We start from the raw sequence: 20731 nt of genomic DNA, 5'->3' as shown, positions 1-20731 counted from the left end.
TAAATTTTGTTAGATATTTTATATATTAAATTAAAATAGATTAAACCAAAATTAGATTGCCAGGAGTGTGGGGATTATTAAAAAAAAAAAAAAAAAAAAGATGAGTGCATAACAGCAGATAATTTAATTTTGAAAAAAGAAAAGATAGACAATGCATTTTGTCAAAAACGTGTCACGTCAAGAGGGTTAAATCAAATCAACTGGATAGCATGCTTCACAAGATTTGATGTTAAAGATATACCACATTAATTTCCTTCATTATTCATTTTCAACTTTATATATATTATAAGATAAGATTTTTGTTTTGATTCGGTTCGGTTCGGTTCGGTTCGGTTCGGTTCGGTTCGGTTCCCATCCTTTGTTTCTTATCCACTTTTGGGCCCATCGCACCTCCCACGGCCCAATCTATTTTTCCTGATCAATAGGATTTTTATTTAGGACTATAAAATAATTTATTTTTATATAGAATTTGACTAATAATTCAAATATTTATTTAGAAAAGATGAAAATTAAATTTCTAAACAAAAAGAAAAAGAAAAAAAATATATTCTTTTAAACTAAAAGAAATTATGATTAAAAGAGAGAGAGAGAGAGAAAAAGGTAAAAAGGAAGTAGTTAGATAAAAAGTCAAAAAAGTAATTTATTTTTTTATTTTTTTTTTTTGTTAAAAAAATATACCATTACTCAAAATAATAAACTTTTTATTAAATTGGTAAAAGCTTTTCCAAACATATATATATATATATTTTAAAAAATTGAATAAACTGTAAGGGTCATAGCTTTTCCTGAAAATAGAGAGTAAAGATTTCAGCATAGAACAAGTTTTGATTACCTTTTCCTTTTTTTTACCTACAAAGAATCAAACATGTTTGATCCTACAGTTTTCGAAATGAATTTCAATGAAGGATTCTACCAGCAACGAAGGACGTCCCATGTTTCGAAATTCTTCAACGCCAAGAACGGCCTCCAGTACTCAAATCAGTCTTCATTTGGCATCGGGACAAGTCGTTTTATCTCGAAGTAACGTCCTAGACCAGCAGAAACATGTCTTGATGAAAAAGCCTTAGAGACAATCCTCAGCTGGGATCATATTAAGATCTGGTAGAAAGAAGCCACCACTTTCCATTGAATTTGTCTCCTGTGTCTCCTGCAATCCAGGTACAGTTTGTATCGGCGAAGTTGCAGGAAGAACGTTGTCGGGCGTAGGATCCACGTCTCGGCACCATTGATTGGAAGCTACTGGCTTCGACTCATCTCGAACACGATCTGATGATGCATCAGAATTCAGATTGAGCTGAAAAACATAAAAGAAAGTTCAAATTCAGAAGAGGCAACAGCACCATCATATTATTATCATATCCATACACATTTCTTAACATTTTAAGACAGTCGTTTCATCTGTTTAAGAATCACCTTAATTTTCTTCAACATCTGGTTGTTAGTTGTCTGTTCCTTGAACGTCGCATGTAGGCTATCCAGCTCCTGTTCAAAGCAACCAATCCACTTTCATTACACACACAAAAAACAATTCATGATGATCCCTCTTGGCGTTAGAACAGCAAACCCACCTTTTTAAGATGTAACCTTTCCTTCAAAAGTACAGACTCCTCCACTCTCAGATCAGCCAATGCCTGAAAAAGTTAAGCTATATATTTCAGAAAAATACTCATAGTTTAGCATGCAACCAACAAATGTCATTACAAGGGTTTGAATGAAAGACACGAACAAACGACTTTACAAGAGTTTGAATAAAAGTGTGAGATCCCACATCGGTTAAAGAGTAGAACAAAACATTTCTTATAATGATATGAAAACCTCTCTCCAGTAGAGGCGTTTTAAAAAACTTGAGCGGAAACTAAAATAAAAAAAAAAAAAAGCCCAAAAATGACAATATTTTGGGCCGTTACAGAAAGACTCATACAAGAGTCGGAATGAAAGACATGAACAAATGACGTTACAAGAGTTTGAATGAAACTGTGAAATCCCGCATTGGTTGGAGGGCAGAACAAAATATTCCTCTATCTGTAACAGAGATGTTTTAAAAACATTGAGGAAAAACTCAAAAGAGAAAGTCCAATATGTGCAGCGGGCTTTGGCTATTCCAGAAAGACTCGAACAAATAACGTTAGAGTTCAATGGAAAGACACGGGTCGTATAGTCATTGTTAACACTGAACAGAACATGGGAATTTTACCTTCCTTCTTTTAAACCTCTTGGCCATGGCAGTGCTACAGCTGAATTCATTTGAACCACAGCCCTGCACAAAAGAACAACCCATCAGATATCAGTTTCTTTATACAGAAACTACAGAGGGAAAGAACACAAAAGTCCACAATTATATTCAGAATATTATTTAAACAAAAGAGGATCTTTTATTATTATTGTTTCATTTCAAATTTGATAAACCAGTAAGTAAAGGCCACATCATCAAACCCACATGGGGGTTCATCAATCTAGCTAAACCCACAATTTCTTCTTCAGAATCTTACTGCCCATCGCTCGCGTGACCCTTCGCGTGCCTCTTCATTCAATTTAGTGGGGTTTAAAAAACAGAGGAACTGCCAACAACGAAGAAAAAGAAGATCATTGACCTTCAGATCTGAGAACCCAAAGGGTCAAATAATGGCTAAAGAACCCATCTCTCTCGATGGTTCCATTCCAGGCCGTCTGGTTATGGGGGGTTGTTCGTGGGACATACGCGCACAGACTAATTACTCTGACGCCGTTCTCAGATCATCGATCTGATCCCTTTCCCCACAACAATCCTGTGCTTATCGGCTCCGTTCCGTCCTGAAACTTAGATTTCCCTTGACTTAACGACGCTATTAAGAACGAAAAACAGAGGAAAAGGGAGTCATCGTCCAAAAGGGAGATGTGGGGGTTTTCTCGGTGGAAATGAGTCTATGAGAAAATACGAGGAATTCATCTCGTGAGGGTCAAAGAGTTGGCCACGAGGAGAGAAATACTCGTTTGTCGGCGGCGACTCTGCGTCGGCGGAGAAATTCGTCAACTCCGGTGGAAAAGGAAACCGCCAAGGCGGAGATCGAAGGTTCTGTATCTATTCCAAAACCAGAGGAGGAAAGAATAACAGAAAATGAAGATTGAGTGGAAAAAAGAGCAGAATCGAGAAATAACCTTGGATCTGGAGGATTGGGAGAATTCGGATGGATGGCTGGACTCTTCGAATCCATCGGCGGTAGCGGAAGGGGAGGTTTCGCCACTCCAAGAGAGAGGAGTGGTGGGGCTGCATCTGGTGGAGGAGGAGTCCTTATTCTTGTGCGCAATGGCATCGTATCGAAGAGAAGGTGAAAGAATCCTGGAACGCCGTTGCCTGAGACCCCATCTAGGCGGAATAACGGCGTGTAGAGGAGATTTGATCGAGGATGAGGCTTGAGACTGTTTGAGACGAACGAGCAACTCAACGACGATGCTATCATCGGCCATGGCGGCACTCAACCACTCATCTTTCAACACCATCTTGACCGGCAGAGAAAAAAAAAACGGCGGCGAGAAATGGGCGACTCCGGGAAGCAAAAACCCAGAGAGACAGAGAGAGAGAGAGAATTGAAGAAGGGGATTAGAAGGTGAAAATGGCGAAAGGAGAAATGGAAATGGAAGGAGAAGTGGCGAAGAGATTCCAGTTATTCGTTTTCGTTTCGTGGGCTTTTTATTGGGCCCGCACCTCTTTCCAATATTCACTATTCTTTTTTCTTTTTTCTTTTTCTTTTTAATTAATGATATCATATTACCAGGAACCACCGTTTTTCTTTTTCTTTTTTATTTATTTATTTTAAAAACATCAACCTCCTGCCACCCCCAATCCTGGGCTTCATTTGGGCCGGGTCGGAACTTCTACACGAAGCCCAATAATATTTTTGGAATTTAAATCATTTAATAATTATAATAGGAAAAATAGGTGAAATTTCCAAACATAAAATATCCACGTCAGCATACTTATCTATGAGTTATCTTTTCCCCTAAGTTTTTCTTTTATTTTAATACCATATAATTTCACTGGGAATTTAATGGGTAGTTATAATTGCTAATAATAGACAACAAATTAATTTTAGATATTGAATAATTAATGGTGGAATTCATTATAATAAAAGCAATGATAATAATATGGTAAATGGGCCATTAGAGGGGGAATGGGCTTGAAGTTGGGCTTGATGGAAGTCTTTATGGGCCGATGAGAGGAGGGACGACATGTCGGTAGGAGAAAAGAATGAAAAAAAGGTGTGTCGGTTGGGAGAAGGCGGATGTGAATGAAAGCACTCGTTTTTCAAAAAACATGTTCACTTTTTTCCAAACCATTTCTGCAAATTGGAATTTGAAATATTTTTTCAAAGTTCATTAAAAGCGTGTCACGCACGCATTCCACTTTTTTCCTCTTAATTATTTATATTTGGGTCCCTCAATTACATCTATATAATACATAAATAAATAAATAAATAAAATTTAAAGGTGAACAAAACTATTATATTTTTTTCTTATTTTTCTTAATAAAAATTATATTAGAGAATATAAATTATCAATTAAAAAAAAATTGAATCCACTCTATTATAAATTTCTTAATATTCATAAAATATAACTCATTTTTTATTTTCTTTAATTTTTTTAACCTAAAGTTAAATGGAGAGATCTACTCCATTTGTACTATGTACTATGCAGACATAGTTATTTATTTAAAAAATAGAGGCCTACTAAAGTCAGCTCCATGTTTTGTCGTTGCCAGCTGACTTCACTTTTTTTTTTTTCTTTCTAATTTTTATTTTACGTCTTAGATAATAATAATAATAATAATAATATACCTAACATGATGGGATCTTGGTTTCCAATACATGGAAGTCTAATTTCTCCATCTATTCCTAATTTAATATATAGTTTAAATAAAAAGCATACAATTTAAAAAAAAACATATTTCCATTGTTATGGAGTTGGTCGCGTTAATATCGTAACATATACCCAAGATTTAGATTATAAAATAAACAATAAGATCCAACAAAAAAAAAATCAATAAATCGAAGACTTGTAATAACTATTTATCTCATGATCCAATTGTAAACGATTGTCAGCTAATCATTAAAGCTAGCTTCAATTTCATCAAGAGCTTTATTCCTATTCGTCCTACTCTATCCTAGAGTTTATTATTTGATCATTAAAGTCATTCTAAAAATATGTATTTTTTTCTCGCCTATTAAATTTATGTTGTTTTCTTTCATTTTCTTTGCATTTAATTCATAATTGAACTAGTCTTTAACAAGCAATACCCTAATAGAATTTAGTATCTAACAACTTAGGACAAGATACTCAAATTAATGTGTTGCTTATTAATTACATCATACTTTTTTTTTTCTTGAACTGTTCATAAACAATAAACATCTTTAAGTCACTCACTGACTCATTTAAGAAGCAACTGCAAACTAAAGTTATGAACTTTGTTCATTCCAATTAAGAAAGATTCAAAATGTCATTTCGACCTATTTGGGATCTATAAAACCATTCTCATAGCTTTGTTTTTAACTTCTCCAAAAAGCATTACAACAATGATTATGTATTTCTTATTTATAAACCTATAAATTCATGATCAACCTCTTAACTAGCCGAGGTGGACGAGACTTTTCGTCTTACTGGGTAAGATCTGTTTAGAAATGAAATTCCAAGGAGGGTTGGTCATCTACCCACTACAAGATGATTCTGTCTCTCGCCCCTTCTTCACTGTAACTGTTCATGGCGTCTTGAAGAGAGAGAGAGAGAGAGAAATGGGATTTTAAAAGCTCTTTCCCACATGATTGGTATGCAGCCCACAATCAGCTGTGTGACATTTCCATTTTCTGCGCAGGAGAGAGAAGAAAGGTTGTTTAGAGAGAAGAACAAGTTCCTTCCATTTCCATTTCCAAACCCAAAAGAAGCCAGAATCACGCCCTCTTTCTTGTTTTCACAGAACCAGACGACACCCGTCTCTCTCTTTCTTCGTACCTTTCATGTAATCCGTGACAAAAATAAAGTTCCGTTAATGAAGCTTCTTCATCTCCTTCCTCTCGCCCTTCTTCTTCTTCCTTCTCTTCCTCTTCCATTCCTCTCTGTTTTGGTGGCTGCCTCTCCGTTTCCTTCTCCCGTTTCTCCATTCTTCGATTCCATGGCTGCTTCCCCTCCAGGTGGGTACTTCACAGATCTCTTCCTCTCCATTGCTCTGGTTTTCAAATTTCCTCTGTTTTGTGTTTCCAGGAATTCCGATGGAAATGGAGAGCCTACGAAGCGAAGCCCACAAGAAAATGCCGATTGTCCTTATCGTTTGTGCTTCATTCGGTGCAGTCTTAGTGCTTTCACTGTTTTTGTGGGTTTATTACAGAAGAAACTCCCCCAACTTCCATAAACGAAACGTTCAGAGCTCAGGTAACTCACTTCTGCCGTTTTTATCTGATTTGTATCGATCATATCCTCCAATATAACATCGGGTGGGTTTCTTTCTTTGGGGTTGAAGATGCCGAGAAGGGTCTGGTTGGGTTAGCTCCAATTTTGCGAAAATTCAGCTCAAACAAAATGGTGGGTCACAATAAAGTATCTGTTCCACTCATTGATTACGAGGTCCTGGAAAAAGCCACCAACGTTTTTCAGGAAAGTAACATTCTAGGGGAGGGTGGATTTGGGAGGGTTTACAAGGCTCGTTTAGAACAAAACCTTTTTGTTGCTGTGAAGAGACTAGAATGTAACGACAAGGACGCAGAGAGAGAATTTGAGGTTCTGTTTCTTTGATTCCTTATATTCTCTAGCAATCAACAAGAAAACTGAACTCCATACCTTGAAATTTGGCAGAATGAAGTTGATCTATTGAGCAAAATTCAGCACTCAAACATCATCCGCCTTCTGGGTTACACCATTCATGGGGAATCAAGGCTTATTGTGTACGAGCTGATGGAAAACGGATCATTAGAGACACTGTTACATGGTAAAACACAAGAATCAAAGGCTCTCTTACCTTCCTTTTTTGGTTCATTAATTAATTGGCTATATGATTATTTATGCCCTACTTGGTCAGAGTTGTCTGAAATGAAATGTTTAATGTTTTTAGGACCTTCACATGGAGAGACATTAACATGGCACATGCGCATGAAGATTGCTCTTGATGCAGCTAGGTGAGATTGTTTTTTGATTTTACAAAACTCAAGATCTCTTCTTCTAGAAAATTATTCATCAAAGGCCTCTTAGCACAAAATCTGAATACAAATTGGAGATACTTTTACTTACAAAATTGGGAGTGGCTGATAATTTCTCATTGTTTTGTGCTTCCTGCTTGTGAGTGTTTCTGACATTTGAAAACTGTTGAGCAGAGGATTAGAATATCTGCATGAGCACTGCAAACCTGCAGTAATACATAGAGATCTGAAATCCTCCAATATTCTTTTAGATGCAAACTTCAATGCCAAGGTACAATAATTCATCATTCAAAGTTTGAAAAACTCCAATCCACTGCTTTTCATTTTCATTTATTATTTAAAAGAAGAACAAAATCGAAGAGAGAGACCTGAAATTCTTCTCCTTTTGTGTTGTGGGTTCAGCTTTCGGATTTTGGCCTGTCTGTAATTGTTGGAGCACAAAACAAGAACGACATAAAGCTTTCTGGGACGATGGGTTATGTTGCTCCAGAGTATCTTTTAGATGGTATGTCAAATTACAGTACATTTCTTCATGCCTTTCCCTTGATGCTCAAAATTCCATTAATTTAAGGTTTATTGTACAATTCGTTAAAAGTTAATGTGATTAACATGTTATATCACTGTAATTAGAGGAATAATTAGTGTTATAAAACGTAATTTGGGGCTGATTAGTTAAGTAACTTTTAAGATAATTTTCACTCTATTCTGTGAGATGGTGTAGTTGATGGAACTTGTCTTTTCAGATACTAAAAGGGTCTTATCATGTTCCAATTTGCTTAAGCTTTTATCTCTAAACCCCAAAACTCGTTGGTAATTGATATCAAGTGCTAGGTGGAGGCCACAGCTAGCTCAAAAAGAGTTTTTTTTTCCTTCTTTTCAGAAGAAAATTGATAAAGGGATATGATTATAATAGTGGGCCATCCCATCTGTCTTGGAATCTAGTCTCATTTTTAAAAGGGTCAGCAGCATGCAACCAAAAGCAATAGACAAGAAAAAAGAGGAAAGAAAAAGAGCTAGTGGTTGAGCACTGTGAAGAAAAACCTGGTTCATGAAGATTTACCATCATCTCCCTCCCCTAGCTTGTTAACTATGATTTCGTTTTCAACTTGTTTGTAATTTGAATGTGGTAGTGTTGGCTGCTTCAGCTCCACATAGCCACCTACTTCCTGCACAAATTTGGTTTTTGTGGTAAAGAAAATGATTACTTGTACAGGTAAATTGACTGATAAGAGTGATGTTTACGCATTTGGTGTGGTGCTTTTGGAGCTTCTTTTAGGAAGAAGGCCTGTTGAAAAACTGGCACCATCTCAATGCCAATCCATAGTCACATGGGTAGGGCTCCTGCTTAACCAAGTCACTAATGATATTAAACATGTTTCTCAAACTTACAAACCTTTAATTGGTAATTTTATTTCCTTGCAGGCTATGCCTCAGCTCACTGATAGATCAAAGTTGCCTGAAATCATTGACCCGGTGATCAGAAACACAATGGACCCGAAACATTTATTTCAGGTTCGTAAATACTGTAATTGGAGCTATGAGGGCTGGGGAGTAACTATTCTTTATGTAATTGGAGAATTCATACCATATTATGGGTTGGTGTAGGTTGCTGCTGTTGCTGTATTGTGCGTGCAACCCGAACCGAGCTACCGTCCCCTAATAACAGATGTTTTGCACTCTCTTATTCCTCTTGTTCCCGTTGAGCTTGGAGGGACTCTCAGATCATCAACACAAGCAGCAGCTCCTGTGGCTCCAGCTTAGCTATTATTTGGTAGGAAGAAGTGAGAGAAAGAGAAGCATTTCATGATATACTACAGCTCTGGTTTCAGGTTCTTCAATGCTCAAATATATGATTCTTTCAATCATATTTGTTCTTATTTCTGCAAATATGATTGCTGGGATGGATGATGATATGAACACCAATTGCTCTTGGTGCTTGGTTGAAATCCTTGTGAGGACTGGTGGAATGTCTTACTGCATATATTTTTTTTCCTCCACAGAAACAATAAAAATGTATAATTTTGTGTACATGGTCATCGAGGCACACTCTAAAAAGTAATATAGTTAGTTGACTCTTGACAGGTTTATCTAGTTTAGACCTTGATGATGATTTCTTGCGGCAAATTCTTACTCTACATTTGTACCGGTGAGATCTCATATTGGTTGGAGAGGGAAATAAGCATTTTTGTGAGGATGTGGAAACCTCTCTCTAACATCTGGGGAAGCCCGAAAGGGAAAGTCCAAAGAAGACAATATCTGCTAGCGGGCTTAGACTATTACAACACTCATATAAATATTTTCTATAACCTATCAAATAAAAATATATCTTAATTTGAAGAACTTATTTAAATGAAAACCAAATGAAAGGCAACAAGAATAGGCATTTTTCCTTTCATATCTTGCATCTAGAGCATTCCCTGGGAAGATCACTCAATCAAACAAAGAACCTAGAATTATTGGGCTAACATAAATGGAAGAGGAAGAGTTTAATACCTCTACTTTCAATCGTCATACTCTATCCCTATTTAGCTTGATGCTATCGACCAACATCGCAACACCTCCTGAACAAAAACTCTTCCACTTAGATTATCGTCACTTTAGTTTTCATTCATCTCGGGTTTCTCGAGTGTTCAATGATCACAGTACGAAATACCTAATCCAGAAACGGCTAATCTAACCACATTCCATGAGACAGAATCAATACATGAAAGTTAATGAACTATTATAACAGATAGGAGATGCTTGGAATCTAGAGATAAGTGTGTATAATGGTCTAAAGATCAGAACTGCCACCGTTGATGAAAAATACCAACATGCAAATAACAAAATACCAATAGCTTAACTACTGGGAAATATTACAGTTGCTTCAAACTTGATCTTGAACGAAGTCTGACTTTCTCTGAGCCACTTTAGTACATAATTTAGATCAATGTCTCAGCTAAACTTAGATTCAGCTAAGAAGCCTTAATTATTTGATCGCTCATGAATACAAGACATGAAAACAAAACTTTGAAGCAATATTTTCATCGTATTTCCTATCACATCCTATTTTACCGTACATTGTGGAATGAATCAATGATGGCATCTGCGAGATATTCACATTTAGCTAACGACAATCCAGCCAAAGATATCCGTCCATCCTTTGTCATGTATACGTGCCACTTGTCTGTCATATTATCACTCTGCTCGAACATAAAGAATAAAGCGTCACATAATTTGCAAAATTTGCGTTGTTGACGAAAAATGAAAAAGAAATCAGATAAAGCAATAGAAGACTATTAGAATCAGTTCTGATAGAACATGTCAAGAAGCCTAGCATTGTTTCCCAGTTTATGATTTTGGATCGAAAAGGCAAACTGGAAAGTACCTTGTATCAATTTTTCCGAACAGTAGATAAAAGTTGATTAATCTACAAGACTTACCTGAACTTTGCTTAAGCCTGTGAATGAGAACATGCCAATCTGCTCGAGTATAAAGGACCAATCTTTTCCACTTCTATCTTTTGCACAGAGACTATCATAGAGCTTCTGTCTAACATCCTTTATCCTTCCCGCCATCATTTCCATTTCTGCTTTCCACTCGTTAAATAGTGCTGGATCTCCAACAATATTAGCAACAATTTTAGCGCCATGAACGGGAGGATTTGAGTACATTGGTCGAGCAATCCTCTTCAGCTGGCTCTTGACCCTAAAATATAAAGGTGCCCATTAAGAACTTCTAGGAATAAAACCAAATGCACCACTTCCCCAAGCTCCAGACTTCAACGAGAAAACTCAATACATTAATCATCATGAAAATAAGAGATGACTAATCAGAATGAACTGAACGAATAAAACGTAACCCTGAACATTATGCAAGCAATGCATCTCTTATTCAAGTTTTTCTCTGAACCTGCAGAAGAATGTTGAAGCGCCTATTTCATTTTCTTTTGTGTAATAGTACAATATTATATATAAAAACAGATCTTATAAGCATCTTCTAGTTAGGTTCTTATGCATTTCCAGAACAATTTGGGCAACAGAATGATAATTAACGTAAAAAATCATGGAAAGGACAGTGCATAAAATTTTGCTCGCTGCACCTTGTTGCTGCATCTGCTGATGAGCAGACAATGTTAATAGCCCCAATCCTTTCAGCATAAAGTCCAAGATTTTTACTATATGATTGAGCAACCAGAAGCTCCAAACCACGAGCAGCAAACAGCCTAACAGATGCTGCATCTGCATCAAGGCTGCCACTAGCAAATCCCTAGAACTCAGAGGAAAAAATTATTTAGAATGGGTTCTTTCAAACGATTCTTTTTGAAGTATTGAAATTATGGAGATCTAAACTTTTCAGGCATGTACCACCCCTCAAAATTTAAGAAGGCATGAAAAAAAAAGATCAAATTCACCAAAACATAACTGCATATTGATGCACCAAACTCCAAGTTGCAACCAAATACTAAGGTAGCCTTTTCTTTTCAAAGAGTCAATACCTGATATGCAACATCGAAAAATGGAATGTGGTTCTTCTCCTGAATGACATCAGCAATTTTTTCCCACTGCTCAGGTGTTGGGTCAATGCCAGTTGGGTTGTGAGCACAACCATGAAGCAGCACAAAAGATCCTTCAGGTGCTGCCTGGAAGATGATAGTGGAAAGACAATGTAGAGAGCTAGAAAATCATCGATAAAATAAAAGCAGGAAAACTTCGGAATAAAATAAGAATTAGCATGTCAAGACAAATGTAACAAGGAGAAAATTATACGGCCAGGAAACTACCTTAATATCAGACATCATTCCCTCAAAATCCAAACCAACTGTTTTAGGGTCGTAATATCGATACTCAGACCATGGAACTCTTGCATCATCGAAAATATTTTTATGATTCCCTGAAATGAATATTTCCTGGCAATGAAAAATTAGTCTGCCAAGGACCAAGCCAAATAAGTAGTAAAGTGAACATAATCAATACAAACCCCAAGTTGGAGAAGATATTAGGACTTTTGCACCAGGAAAGTATCGTTCTATAAGAGCTGCAGCTACTCTAAGAGAACCAGTCCCTGACAGACCTTGGATAGTCGCAACCTAGGAAAGTACAGAATAAATAAAACCAAACGGGATCATACTTCACAACACTAATATCTCATCGATTCTTTTTTAAAACAAGAATCCATTGTTATGAAAGAAAATGTAGTTTCAAGCTGAAGTTTAACATACACGTTGTTGCTTGATAACTGGGTTATCAGCTCCAAATAACAATTCTGCAGTCGCCTTATTAAATGCTGCTAGACCTTCAATTGGGAGATACTACACATTGAAAATAGGTTAGTTGCAGCATCCTTAAGTCAGATAAGAATTTCAAATAACATTAAGTTGCAGAACAATCAAAGTACCTCTTTGTTATCTCCCCTCTCCAGCATATGTTTCTCAACCTGTTTAATCAAAGAAGCCAAATTCAATAAAATAGAAGGTTCTGCCAATTCGATCACAGAATCGGATAGGGATAGATGTTAACCTTCTTCACAACATCAAGAACATAAGGTTGCAGCTCTTCAGTGCGATATGCACCAACTCCCAAGTTGAGTTTGTTTCCGTGGGTATCTGCTTTGAAAGCCTCAGAAACTCCAAGAATTGGATCAGGAGGTGCCATCGTTATCCCCTCAAACCGAGAGACATTAACTGAAGCAACCATAGATATCCTGCTCAAGGACTGAAAATCAAAAAACAGTACTGCATCAATCTGCCTTTCACTTCCCTGCACCCCACTCCAGTATACACCTCGCTAACTCCAACAACCAGGATAAGCAATAAAATTTAGAGATAAGGCCAACTAACACCTCATTATATGTCCATGAATCATAACAGCGGTTGCACAGATATCCTTCAGAGGTAAGACAGAATGCAAAAAAGACATATAAACACTCGATCTAATGAACGAATAACATATCAAGATAAAACACATATAAACATAAAATGAAGAGATGTTAACTAATCAATATTGATATAGAAAGAGAAAGAAGAGCGAAGCATACCTTCGTCTTCGCGAATGGAATGTTTTTGTCCCGATCAAAGCTTAGACAGTTACTTCCAAGGTTCAACTTCCCCTGCTAAAGGAGCGGAACGCGTAATTGTTCCTCATTAGTTATAAACTACTACATTCAATCAAGTATCAAAAAGTAAAAAAAAAATCGAAACCAGAGAGAAAAACAACGTAAGAACGAAAGCGATAGTAAACAGAAGGAAGAGAAAACCTTGTTCTCAAGGGAGGACAGTGAGGCGGAAGCAAGCGAGAGGATAGAGGACGCCATCTAAATCCACGCAAGAAGAAATAAGCTCAGGAATGGAGCAAACAGAAAATCAATGAAACTCGGATCAATAACAATGGAGATCGGAGTTCGCAGAGAGGATGAGGGGAGAGAGTAGGCAATGGGTGACTTCGCAGCAACACGGCGCTCGTCGGATCTCTACTCTGTGTTGTGGCTGAAATGGTAATTCTGGTTGCATGAGAAGGAGAGAATGGACTACTGAATTTATGGATTGCATTCGTGTCTTAAAATGAAGCCACGTGTCCGGGACTTGGACTTTATCCGCAACAATTATTCTCATTTAAAATTCATAAACCTTTTAATTTAATTTATCATTTTCTAAAACGGATTTAAGCCATTTCCAAGGGTAGTTTTGTATTTAACTATCAAACTATTACATTTTTTAATATATAAAAATATTATTTTTTAGTCCAATTTAAAGATATACCCTTTACTTAGTTTACAAATATAAAATTTAATTCAATTATCTTAGAAATTTCATAACATGGTGAGAAAAAAAAAAGAATTTAAAGAGGACAACAAAACATTATTTATAACGGTGTGAAAATCTCTTCCTCTTCTTGAGGTGTTTTATAACTATGAGATTGACAGTGCTACATAGAGTCAAAACGGACAATATCTAGTAACGATAGATTGGACTATTACAAATGCCATCAAAGTATATTAGTAAGGACACTAGTCTCCCAAAAAGGGATAATTGTGAAATCCCACATTGGTTGAGAAAAAAGAAAACGAAATATTTCTAATAAGAATGTAAAAACCTCTCTAGTAGCCGCATTTTAAAACCTTCTGTAAGGAAAATCCTAAAGAAACAATATTTGGATTTGAGATGTTACATGAAAAGTGACTAGACTTGGCATTTGCTAAAGCCTGTAAATTTAGTTCTCACTTGGGAACTCCAAAGGCCATTACAACCTTATTTCTATGTTGTTCATCACATGAAGAGACATATGGCGACACGTCAAATTACTAATAGCTTGAAAGTCAATTTTGTTCTTAAGAAATGAAACTTAAAAATTTGAAAATGGACAGTTATGTTTATGATCACTGATCTGATAGAAACTAAGCATGAAATGTAGTGAAGAGTTCCGGACACAGACAGAAAGTGAATGAATGTTCATGAATCAAAATCAAAGTTCCAACATAGAGGAAGAGATTTAACAACTAAATCCATACAACACACTTGTAGGAGTTAATTTGTTCAGATACGCAGCTAATGCACCCAGTCAATCGATGATCTAGTAGAGATACTAAACTCATCTCATCCACCTGAATACTTCAATGATCAAAGGCCATAATAAAACTCTGCACTAGCGTTAGAAGAAATAGCACCAAACTGAACTAAACCAACACGAATTAACTTCCGAATTGACATCACTCCAGATATAAATTTAACATAGAAGTAGCCCTAAAGACTACTCGAGATTCTCTTCGATAAATTCTTAATTGAGAGGCAAAAATTCAAACATCTAGCTCTATATTCTCTGTCTTCTCCACTACTAACGCTTAATTAGGATCAAAACAATTTCCAAGGATGAAGAGAAAATCACATGCAAAACACCTCAGAATCCGAGCTTAGTGCGGCGCCAGTGCCTTCGCTTCGCATTGTACCTGAAATATACATCAAAATGCAGCGTTAGATTTTGAAATGAGAAATAATGAAACGAGAACATTGAGTAAAAGAAAACGGAAGAGTAGAGACCTGATGGTATTGTCAGTCCTGAGACGGATCCAGTGAGGAATAGGCCTGTTCTGTCTCATCTTCTTCGCCAACTTCTTCTTGATTCTGAAGGTCTTGTGCGACGGCTGCGCACGTTTAAGAAAATCAACCGGAAGTGTAATGCACAATAAATCCAAAGCGAGAAAACAAAACGGAAATCAGTACAAGGAAGAACCAGTTACCATCTTGGAGAATCGAGAACCGGCTGCGAGGGCTACGAACAGAAAACAAGAAACAGAAACCCTAATTTCAGAGAAAACGAGCGAAAGAGGAGATGAGCACTTTATGTGGACCGCCAGCACAACATTGCTCGGTCCTAGGCAATCCCCAAGTCCATTTCGTCGACGGACAATGTAAATGGGCTGGTCCAGAAAGGCCTTTTTGAGCCTCCCTAAACAATTTTAAAGTCATGTTTAAGAGGTTAATATTCTTAATTTTATATTTAAAAAGTCTTTATATTATTAACTCAATAATAATGGATAATAATAACGATATTGTCCAGTGGGAGTCCCGACTCTTTTCTTCGGAGTCCTTAAACAAAGTACACCATTTGTTCAACACTTGAGGATCCTTTTGACATAGCTCTAATTCTCCATAATGGTATGATATTGTCCACTTTGAACATAAACTCTCGTACCAATAGAGACGTATTATTTACTTATAATAATAATAATAAATAAATAAATAAATATCCGCTTCACATGGAGCAGGGAGCAAACTCCGAAATTATCTGCTAATTAATGATTTAATTATTAGAGAATTAAAAAATTATAATAGCTATGATTTTAGTAAAGAAATTCCGAAGTATCCTTAAAATAAATAAATAAAAGAGTTATTTAATTAATGGTTTTAAGTTATTGAAGCTAATTATTTTATTCCAATTTTCTCCCTCGTCCATGTTAAAACTGTTGACTCTCAGGCAGTCGAAGCACGTGCTTGAGCTTGACTATTTTGTCCAATCTCATTTAATTACTTTCCAATAATCCAAGTATTTATTTATTTATTTTATTTATTTATCTACCTTAATAATCAACTCATTTATATTTTAAATTTCACAGTAATTAATATTCAAATTTTACGAGCATCCAGAAGGATGACGTTGATGGCCATTAAATTCAATCCCCTTCAATGCGTTACTCTTCAGCAACCGCGTCATTAAAAAAATAAAAATAAAATAAAAAACCTGATTTTCTCAGCGAGATTGGTGTTGGAGTGACGCAATAAAAACAAGCCAATTGAGCCACAAGCTTACAAACGCCTGTGAACCATTGAACAAAATCCCGTCACTTTTGTTTCTTCTGCGTTCGATTCTTCATGTGATATCTCGAGTCGAGATACTAAACCAATTTGACATCGACTCGATATATCCATACTGCACATTATTTCTGTTCATAATTTAACACGTCATTTAATAATATATTATGATAATTAACGTTGTGTGTATATTTAAAGCATAGAATTAATTAAATTTGATAAGAGAAAGGACAAATTTGGGATGATCACCCATGTTGTGTGTTGGGCCCACATTACGCGTTTTGTATAGAAATAGGTTAATATAAAATTTTATTAATTCTTATTTTATTATATAGTTTTGGTGGGTCCAAATGATTGCATAAATCTACCCTTTTTGACCTCTTTTTAATTCATTTAACAAATTAATCTTCCATTTTAGCTGTCAACCAAACTTAACCATATTTACACACACTCCCCATTTACAACCAACCCTCCAACTTCTTCTTTTTACATTCTAACCCCTCCAATTCTCCGAATTTAATTAACGACCCCTCGCTTATTTAAATTCATTAGCAATTAAAATATCATATTAAAAAATCAAGCTGATTTAAATATAAATTTAATTTTTTTTTTTAATAGAGTTATAGTTAGGTTCATTTGATTTGGACAAGATAGAAAACGAGGGAAGAGTACAAGAAATTATAAACAAATTACTTAAAAGAAGAGACGTTGTTTGTTTATTTGTTTGTATGTATGGTGTCCCTACCGCACATGGTCTTATTAAATTTTTATGTAATGTAACGTAAATTAAGAGTTTGAGAATATGATGGACGTTCGATGTATAATATATATAAGAAAACAAATCTTTGTCATGGATCTACTAAGCTTATAAAGTCATTCTCTAACAAATATAAGTTTCCAAAATTAAATATTTTTGCTATCTTTTGTGGCATCAAACTCTCCATAACTTGATTAAATAATGCTATTTATAAACCAACTACAATTTATTATAGTGAAAAAGGGAACCATAACGCCTGAAATTGGAGTTGTTTGTCTCTCTTGGATCAAGAGGATGATGAGTTTGATACGCGAGTCAACCTAAACACGAATCAGACAAACATGTTGTAAATCAAAAGGTCAATGATTCGAATTTTGACTTTCACGTACGTGTTGAACACCCACGTATGAGAATTTATCATTACCGTGGTTGTATCGTATTGTAATAGTCCAAGTTCATTGTTAGCAAATATTATTGGTTTTGGTCTGTTACCTATCATTATCGGTCTCATGGTTTTAAAGCACGTATGTTAGGGAGAGGTTTCCACACTCTTGTGAGGGATGTTTCGTTCCCCTCTCCAACTGATGTGGGATCTCACAATACACCCTCGTTGGGGGCCTATGTCTGGCTCGGATACCATTTGTAACAGCACAAGCTCACTATTAGCAAATATTGTCAGTTTTAGCCCATTACGTATCACCGTAAATCTCAGGATTTTAAAATGCGTCTAGGAGAGGTTTCCACACTTTTATGGGGGATGTTTCGTTCTCCTCTCGAATTGACGTGGGATTTCATAATCCACCCCCGTTAGAGGCTAGCGTCTGTCTCTGATACCATTTGTAATAGCACAAGCCCACTACTAACAAATATTGTCAGCTTTAGCCCATTACATATCACCGTTAGCCTTAGGATTTTAAAATGCGCCTATGAGAGGTTTCCACACTCTTATAAGAAATGCTTCGTTCCCCCTCTCTAACTGATGTGGGATCTCTCGACGGTGTGCCAGCGTGGACGCTGGACCTCCGGGGATGGATTGTATATGGAAATGGAAAGTTGGTGGTTAGAGTTTGGTAGATAGAAGAAGAAATTTGGATTTATAGGCACATGGGGGAAGAGGGAGAGAATGGGGGGAATGGGAATAATTGTAAAGCAGAGGAAGTGATTCCCAGATGGGCTATGTTTGCAGTTGCAGAAACATGGTGCGAGGTTCAATACATGTGCAACCATTTTCCGCCCATTCCCCCAACCATATTGGCCTCTTATAATGCATTCTAGTTTGCCCTTAAAAACTCCACTTCCAAAACCCATATAACAAAGGTTGAACATTTGTTTTGTAGCGACCAAAATCTATTCGAATTTGGTGATCATGTGAATAAAATTTGGTGAGTTTGAAATAACCCTTCACCTATAATATATATTATTCAATATTCTTCACATGCATTAGCAACCAGCCCAACTGCTAACTACTGGGGGGCATAGCTCTATAGCCACCCTGTGGGACCGATCAATATTGACCCAAATTGCTTGCCAGTGCAGTCTTTGGAAAATGCCCATCAATTTCTCTACTTAAACCCCCTCTTCCCACTTCCATTCACAACCTCTCGCTCTCCGCTCACCATGCCCAGACCACAACAAAGATTCCGCGGCGTCCGACAGCGCCATTGGGGCTCATGGGTCTCCGAAATTCGCCATCCTTTATTGTAAGTCCATTCTCCTAGCTTTAAAGTAACTCCATTCGCCATCCTTTTTGTTCACTGATTTTTGTTCATACAGGAAGACTAGAATTTGGTTGGGCACGTTCGAGACGGCCGAAGACGCAGCGCGCGCATACGACGAGGCCGCGCGCCTCATGTGCGGGCCGAGGGCGCGCACTAACTTCCCTTACGACGCCTCTCTGTCCCGCTCCTCATCTTCCCGCCTTCTCTCGGCTACTCTAACCGCCAAGCTTCACCGCTGCTACATGGCGTCCTTGCAACTCACCAAGCAATCCTCCTCTGCCGCACGTCGCCCTCAAACCGACACAATCCGAACCGATTTTTCCGTGACATCCGGCATTGCTCCCGTCGGTGTGGAAACCGACGTGACGTCAACGAAGAAAGTCAAACTAGAGAGCGTGGATCGCGGTGAGCCGTTGGATGATGATCATATTCAGCAGATGATCGATGAGCTGCTTGATTACGGCGGAATTGAGCTCCGTTCCGCCGCCGGACTGCAGGCTCAGCCCATTTGACATTCAACCATAAATCTCCGCCTCTAATTATGTACAAAATATCAATTAATTTAGCTAATTTAATTAACGACCCGACTTTTGATCATTTGAGGTCATTATTTCCTCTTGGCCAACCCAGATTTGTTTCTCTCTGGTTTGGCCAATTGAGTGGCGGCGCCCCCATTTTATTTCATGTACCATTTTCCATTACATAATTAGTATTAAATCCCTATAATTTCATATTAATCTCATAATTAACCGATTAATCTTTTCTTCTTTTTCCTGAGAAATCACCGTCAATGTGCACCAAAGTCAAGCTCTGCAATTCCGTACATTACCTCTAGACTTTTTAAACATACATTCAAATTTGAATTAATGTAAATATTTGGATTTCTTTTATAAAAAAAAATCCTAATAAATATAAAAATAAGGTAAGTTTCTTGAAACGACATGGAACATTATACAAAACTCTTCTAGCGTCGTCGAGTGTGTAAGACGGCTCTAAATTAATTAATCAAGATTTCCGACTTTTCTTCTGTTCTTTTTCTCTTTAGAAAAGTTACACAGTTATAACCTAATCTATAAAGTTCTTTTTATAAATAATTCATTTTTCAAACAAAATTATTAATATATTATTCTCTAAAACTATATAAATGAACTGAGATCATATTTGAATGAGAGCGATCATAAGAATATGATAAATAAAATAAAAGTTACTGTCTATACCAACAAAGTATATAGATTTTGTCTTAAAATTTTGTGATTTTTTTTTTAAGGACCCCACTTTATTTTATTAATAAATTAAATAACTTAAAAGGACAATGAGAAAAACAGGGTAGAAATTCACATGATTTTTTTTTTTTTTTTTAATCTAAAGAACTAAAAAGGGGAAGGATTTAGCCGTTATGGATGCTAGCTAGCTCACACATCATCATTAACCATTATTAACCTCTCTATTAACTTTACATTTTGACTTAATCATTTTTTTACAGTTAAATCTTTAATGATTTGTCACGTTTAAAGTTAAAAATTTTAATATATAAATTATGATGATACGACGTAGTATTAATATTTTTTTATTTCATAATTTTTTTTCTATGGGAGATATTTCACAATCACTAGCTAATTGGAATGATTAATGTTTAGGGAAAAAGGATGAAGCCGTGAAAGAGCAGTTGGGATCTGTGGTTGGGAAAAAGGTGACGGACAAATGAGAAAGGGCCACGTCATCAAATGTCGCGTCAGTCAAACGCCCTAAATCAACGGGCTTGTGGGATAACGAGCTGCCATGGGCTTCACGGATCGCTACAATGGACAATTAATTG

The 20731-nt window shown here is 36.5% G+C and overlaps 5 protein-coding genes and 1 long non-coding RNA gene across 8 annotated transcripts; 2 read left to right on the top strand and 4 right to left on the bottom strand.

Annotated features, from left to right (window-relative positions):
* Window positions 1-795: 795 nt before the first annotated feature.
* LOC111462771 lies at window positions 796-3653 on the bottom strand. The gene is made up of 5 exons (XM_023106509.1): window positions 3136-3653; window positions 2195-2257; window positions 1569-1631; window positions 1414-1482; window positions 796-1294 (listed from the first exon to the last, which is right to left on the bottom strand). The coding sequence occupies exons 1-5, from the start codon at window positions 3475-3477 to the stop codon at window positions 1064-1066; spliced, it is 768 nt and encodes a 255-aa protein (XP_022962277.1). The 5' UTR covers window positions 3478-3653; the 3' UTR covers window positions 796-1063.
* Window positions 3654-5756: 2103 nt separating this feature from the next.
* Window positions 5757-9236, top strand: LOC111462768 (probable receptor-like protein kinase At1g80640). The gene is made up of 10 exons (XM_023106499.1): window positions 5757-6158; window positions 6229-6396; window positions 6485-6741; window positions 6817-6949; window positions 7073-7136; window positions 7332-7428; window positions 7560-7662; window positions 8371-8489; window positions 8580-8669; window positions 8763-9236. The coding sequence occupies exons 1-10, from the start codon at window positions 5789-5791 to the stop codon at window positions 8916-8918; spliced, it is 1557 nt and encodes a 518-aa protein (XP_022962267.1). The 5' UTR covers window positions 5757-5788; the 3' UTR covers window positions 8919-9236.
* LOC111462776 lies at window positions 5829-8364 on the bottom strand. Of its 2 annotated transcripts, none has more exons than XR_002713782.1 (3): window positions 8199-8364; window positions 7249-7363; window positions 5829-6912 (listed from the first exon to the last, which is right to left on the bottom strand). It is a non-coding gene; the product is annotated as an uncharacterized LOC111462776 (long non-coding RNA). The 2 variants fall into 2 exon arrangements; XR_002713781.1 differs by lacking the exon at window positions 8199-8364 and adding an exon at window positions 7526-7618.
* Window positions 9237-9923: 687 nt separating the features above from the next.
* Window positions 9924-13647, bottom strand: LOC111462770 (aspartate aminotransferase, chloroplastic). 2 transcript variants are annotated; one of them, XM_023106507.1, is made up of 11 exons: window positions 13392-13647; window positions 13173-13244; window positions 12656-12850; window positions 12534-12572; window positions 12358-12447; window positions 12117-12225; window positions 11920-12029; window positions 11635-11778; window positions 11239-11405; window positions 10580-10844; window positions 9924-10339 (listed from the first exon to the last, which is right to left on the bottom strand). In XM_023106507.1, exons 1-11 carry the CDS (start codon window positions 13446-13448, stop codon window positions 10208-10210), a joined length of 1380 nt encoding a protein of 459 aa, XP_022962275.1. In that variant the 5' UTR covers window positions 13449-13647; the 3' UTR covers window positions 9924-10207. The 2 variants fall into 2 exon arrangements, with proteins under 2 accessions (XP_022962275.1, XP_022962274.1); XM_023106506.1 differs by having other exon boundaries at window positions 13173-13247; window positions 13392-13646.
* A 925-nt stretch (window positions 13648-14572) lies between these two features.
* On the bottom strand, window positions 14573-16296 carry LOC111462968. Its single transcript, XM_023106803.1, has 4 exons — window positions 16266-16296; window positions 15369-15577; window positions 15169-15272; window positions 14573-15077 (listed from the first exon to the last, which is right to left on the bottom strand). Exons 1-4 carry the CDS (start codon window positions 16294-16296, stop codon window positions 15029-15031), a joined length of 393 nt encoding a protein of 130 aa, XP_022962571.1. The 3' UTR covers window positions 14573-15028.
* A 2110-nt stretch (window positions 16297-18406) lies between these two features.
* Window positions 18407-19652, top strand: LOC111462772 (ethylene-responsive transcription factor ERF003-like). The gene is made up of 2 exons (XM_023106510.1): window positions 18407-18897; window positions 18971-19652. Exons 1-2 carry the CDS (start codon window positions 18815-18817, stop codon window positions 19425-19427), a joined length of 540 nt encoding a protein of 179 aa, XP_022962278.1. The 5' UTR covers window positions 18407-18814; the 3' UTR covers window positions 19428-19652.
* The last annotated feature ends 1079 nt before the right edge of the window (window positions 19653-20731 follow it).

The sequence above is a fragment of the Cucurbita moschata genome, unplaced genomic scaffold (assembly GCF_002738365.1).
Source record: "Cucurbita moschata cultivar Rifu unplaced genomic scaffold, Cmos_1.0 Cmo_Scf00027, whole genome shotgun sequence".
NCBI classification, from domain to species: domain Eukaryota; kingdom Viridiplantae; phylum Streptophyta; class Magnoliopsida; order Cucurbitales; family Cucurbitaceae; genus Cucurbita; species Cucurbita moschata.
The sequence above is the reverse complement of the archived record's forward strand: the minus strand, read 5'-3'. Positions and strand labels throughout refer to the sequence as shown.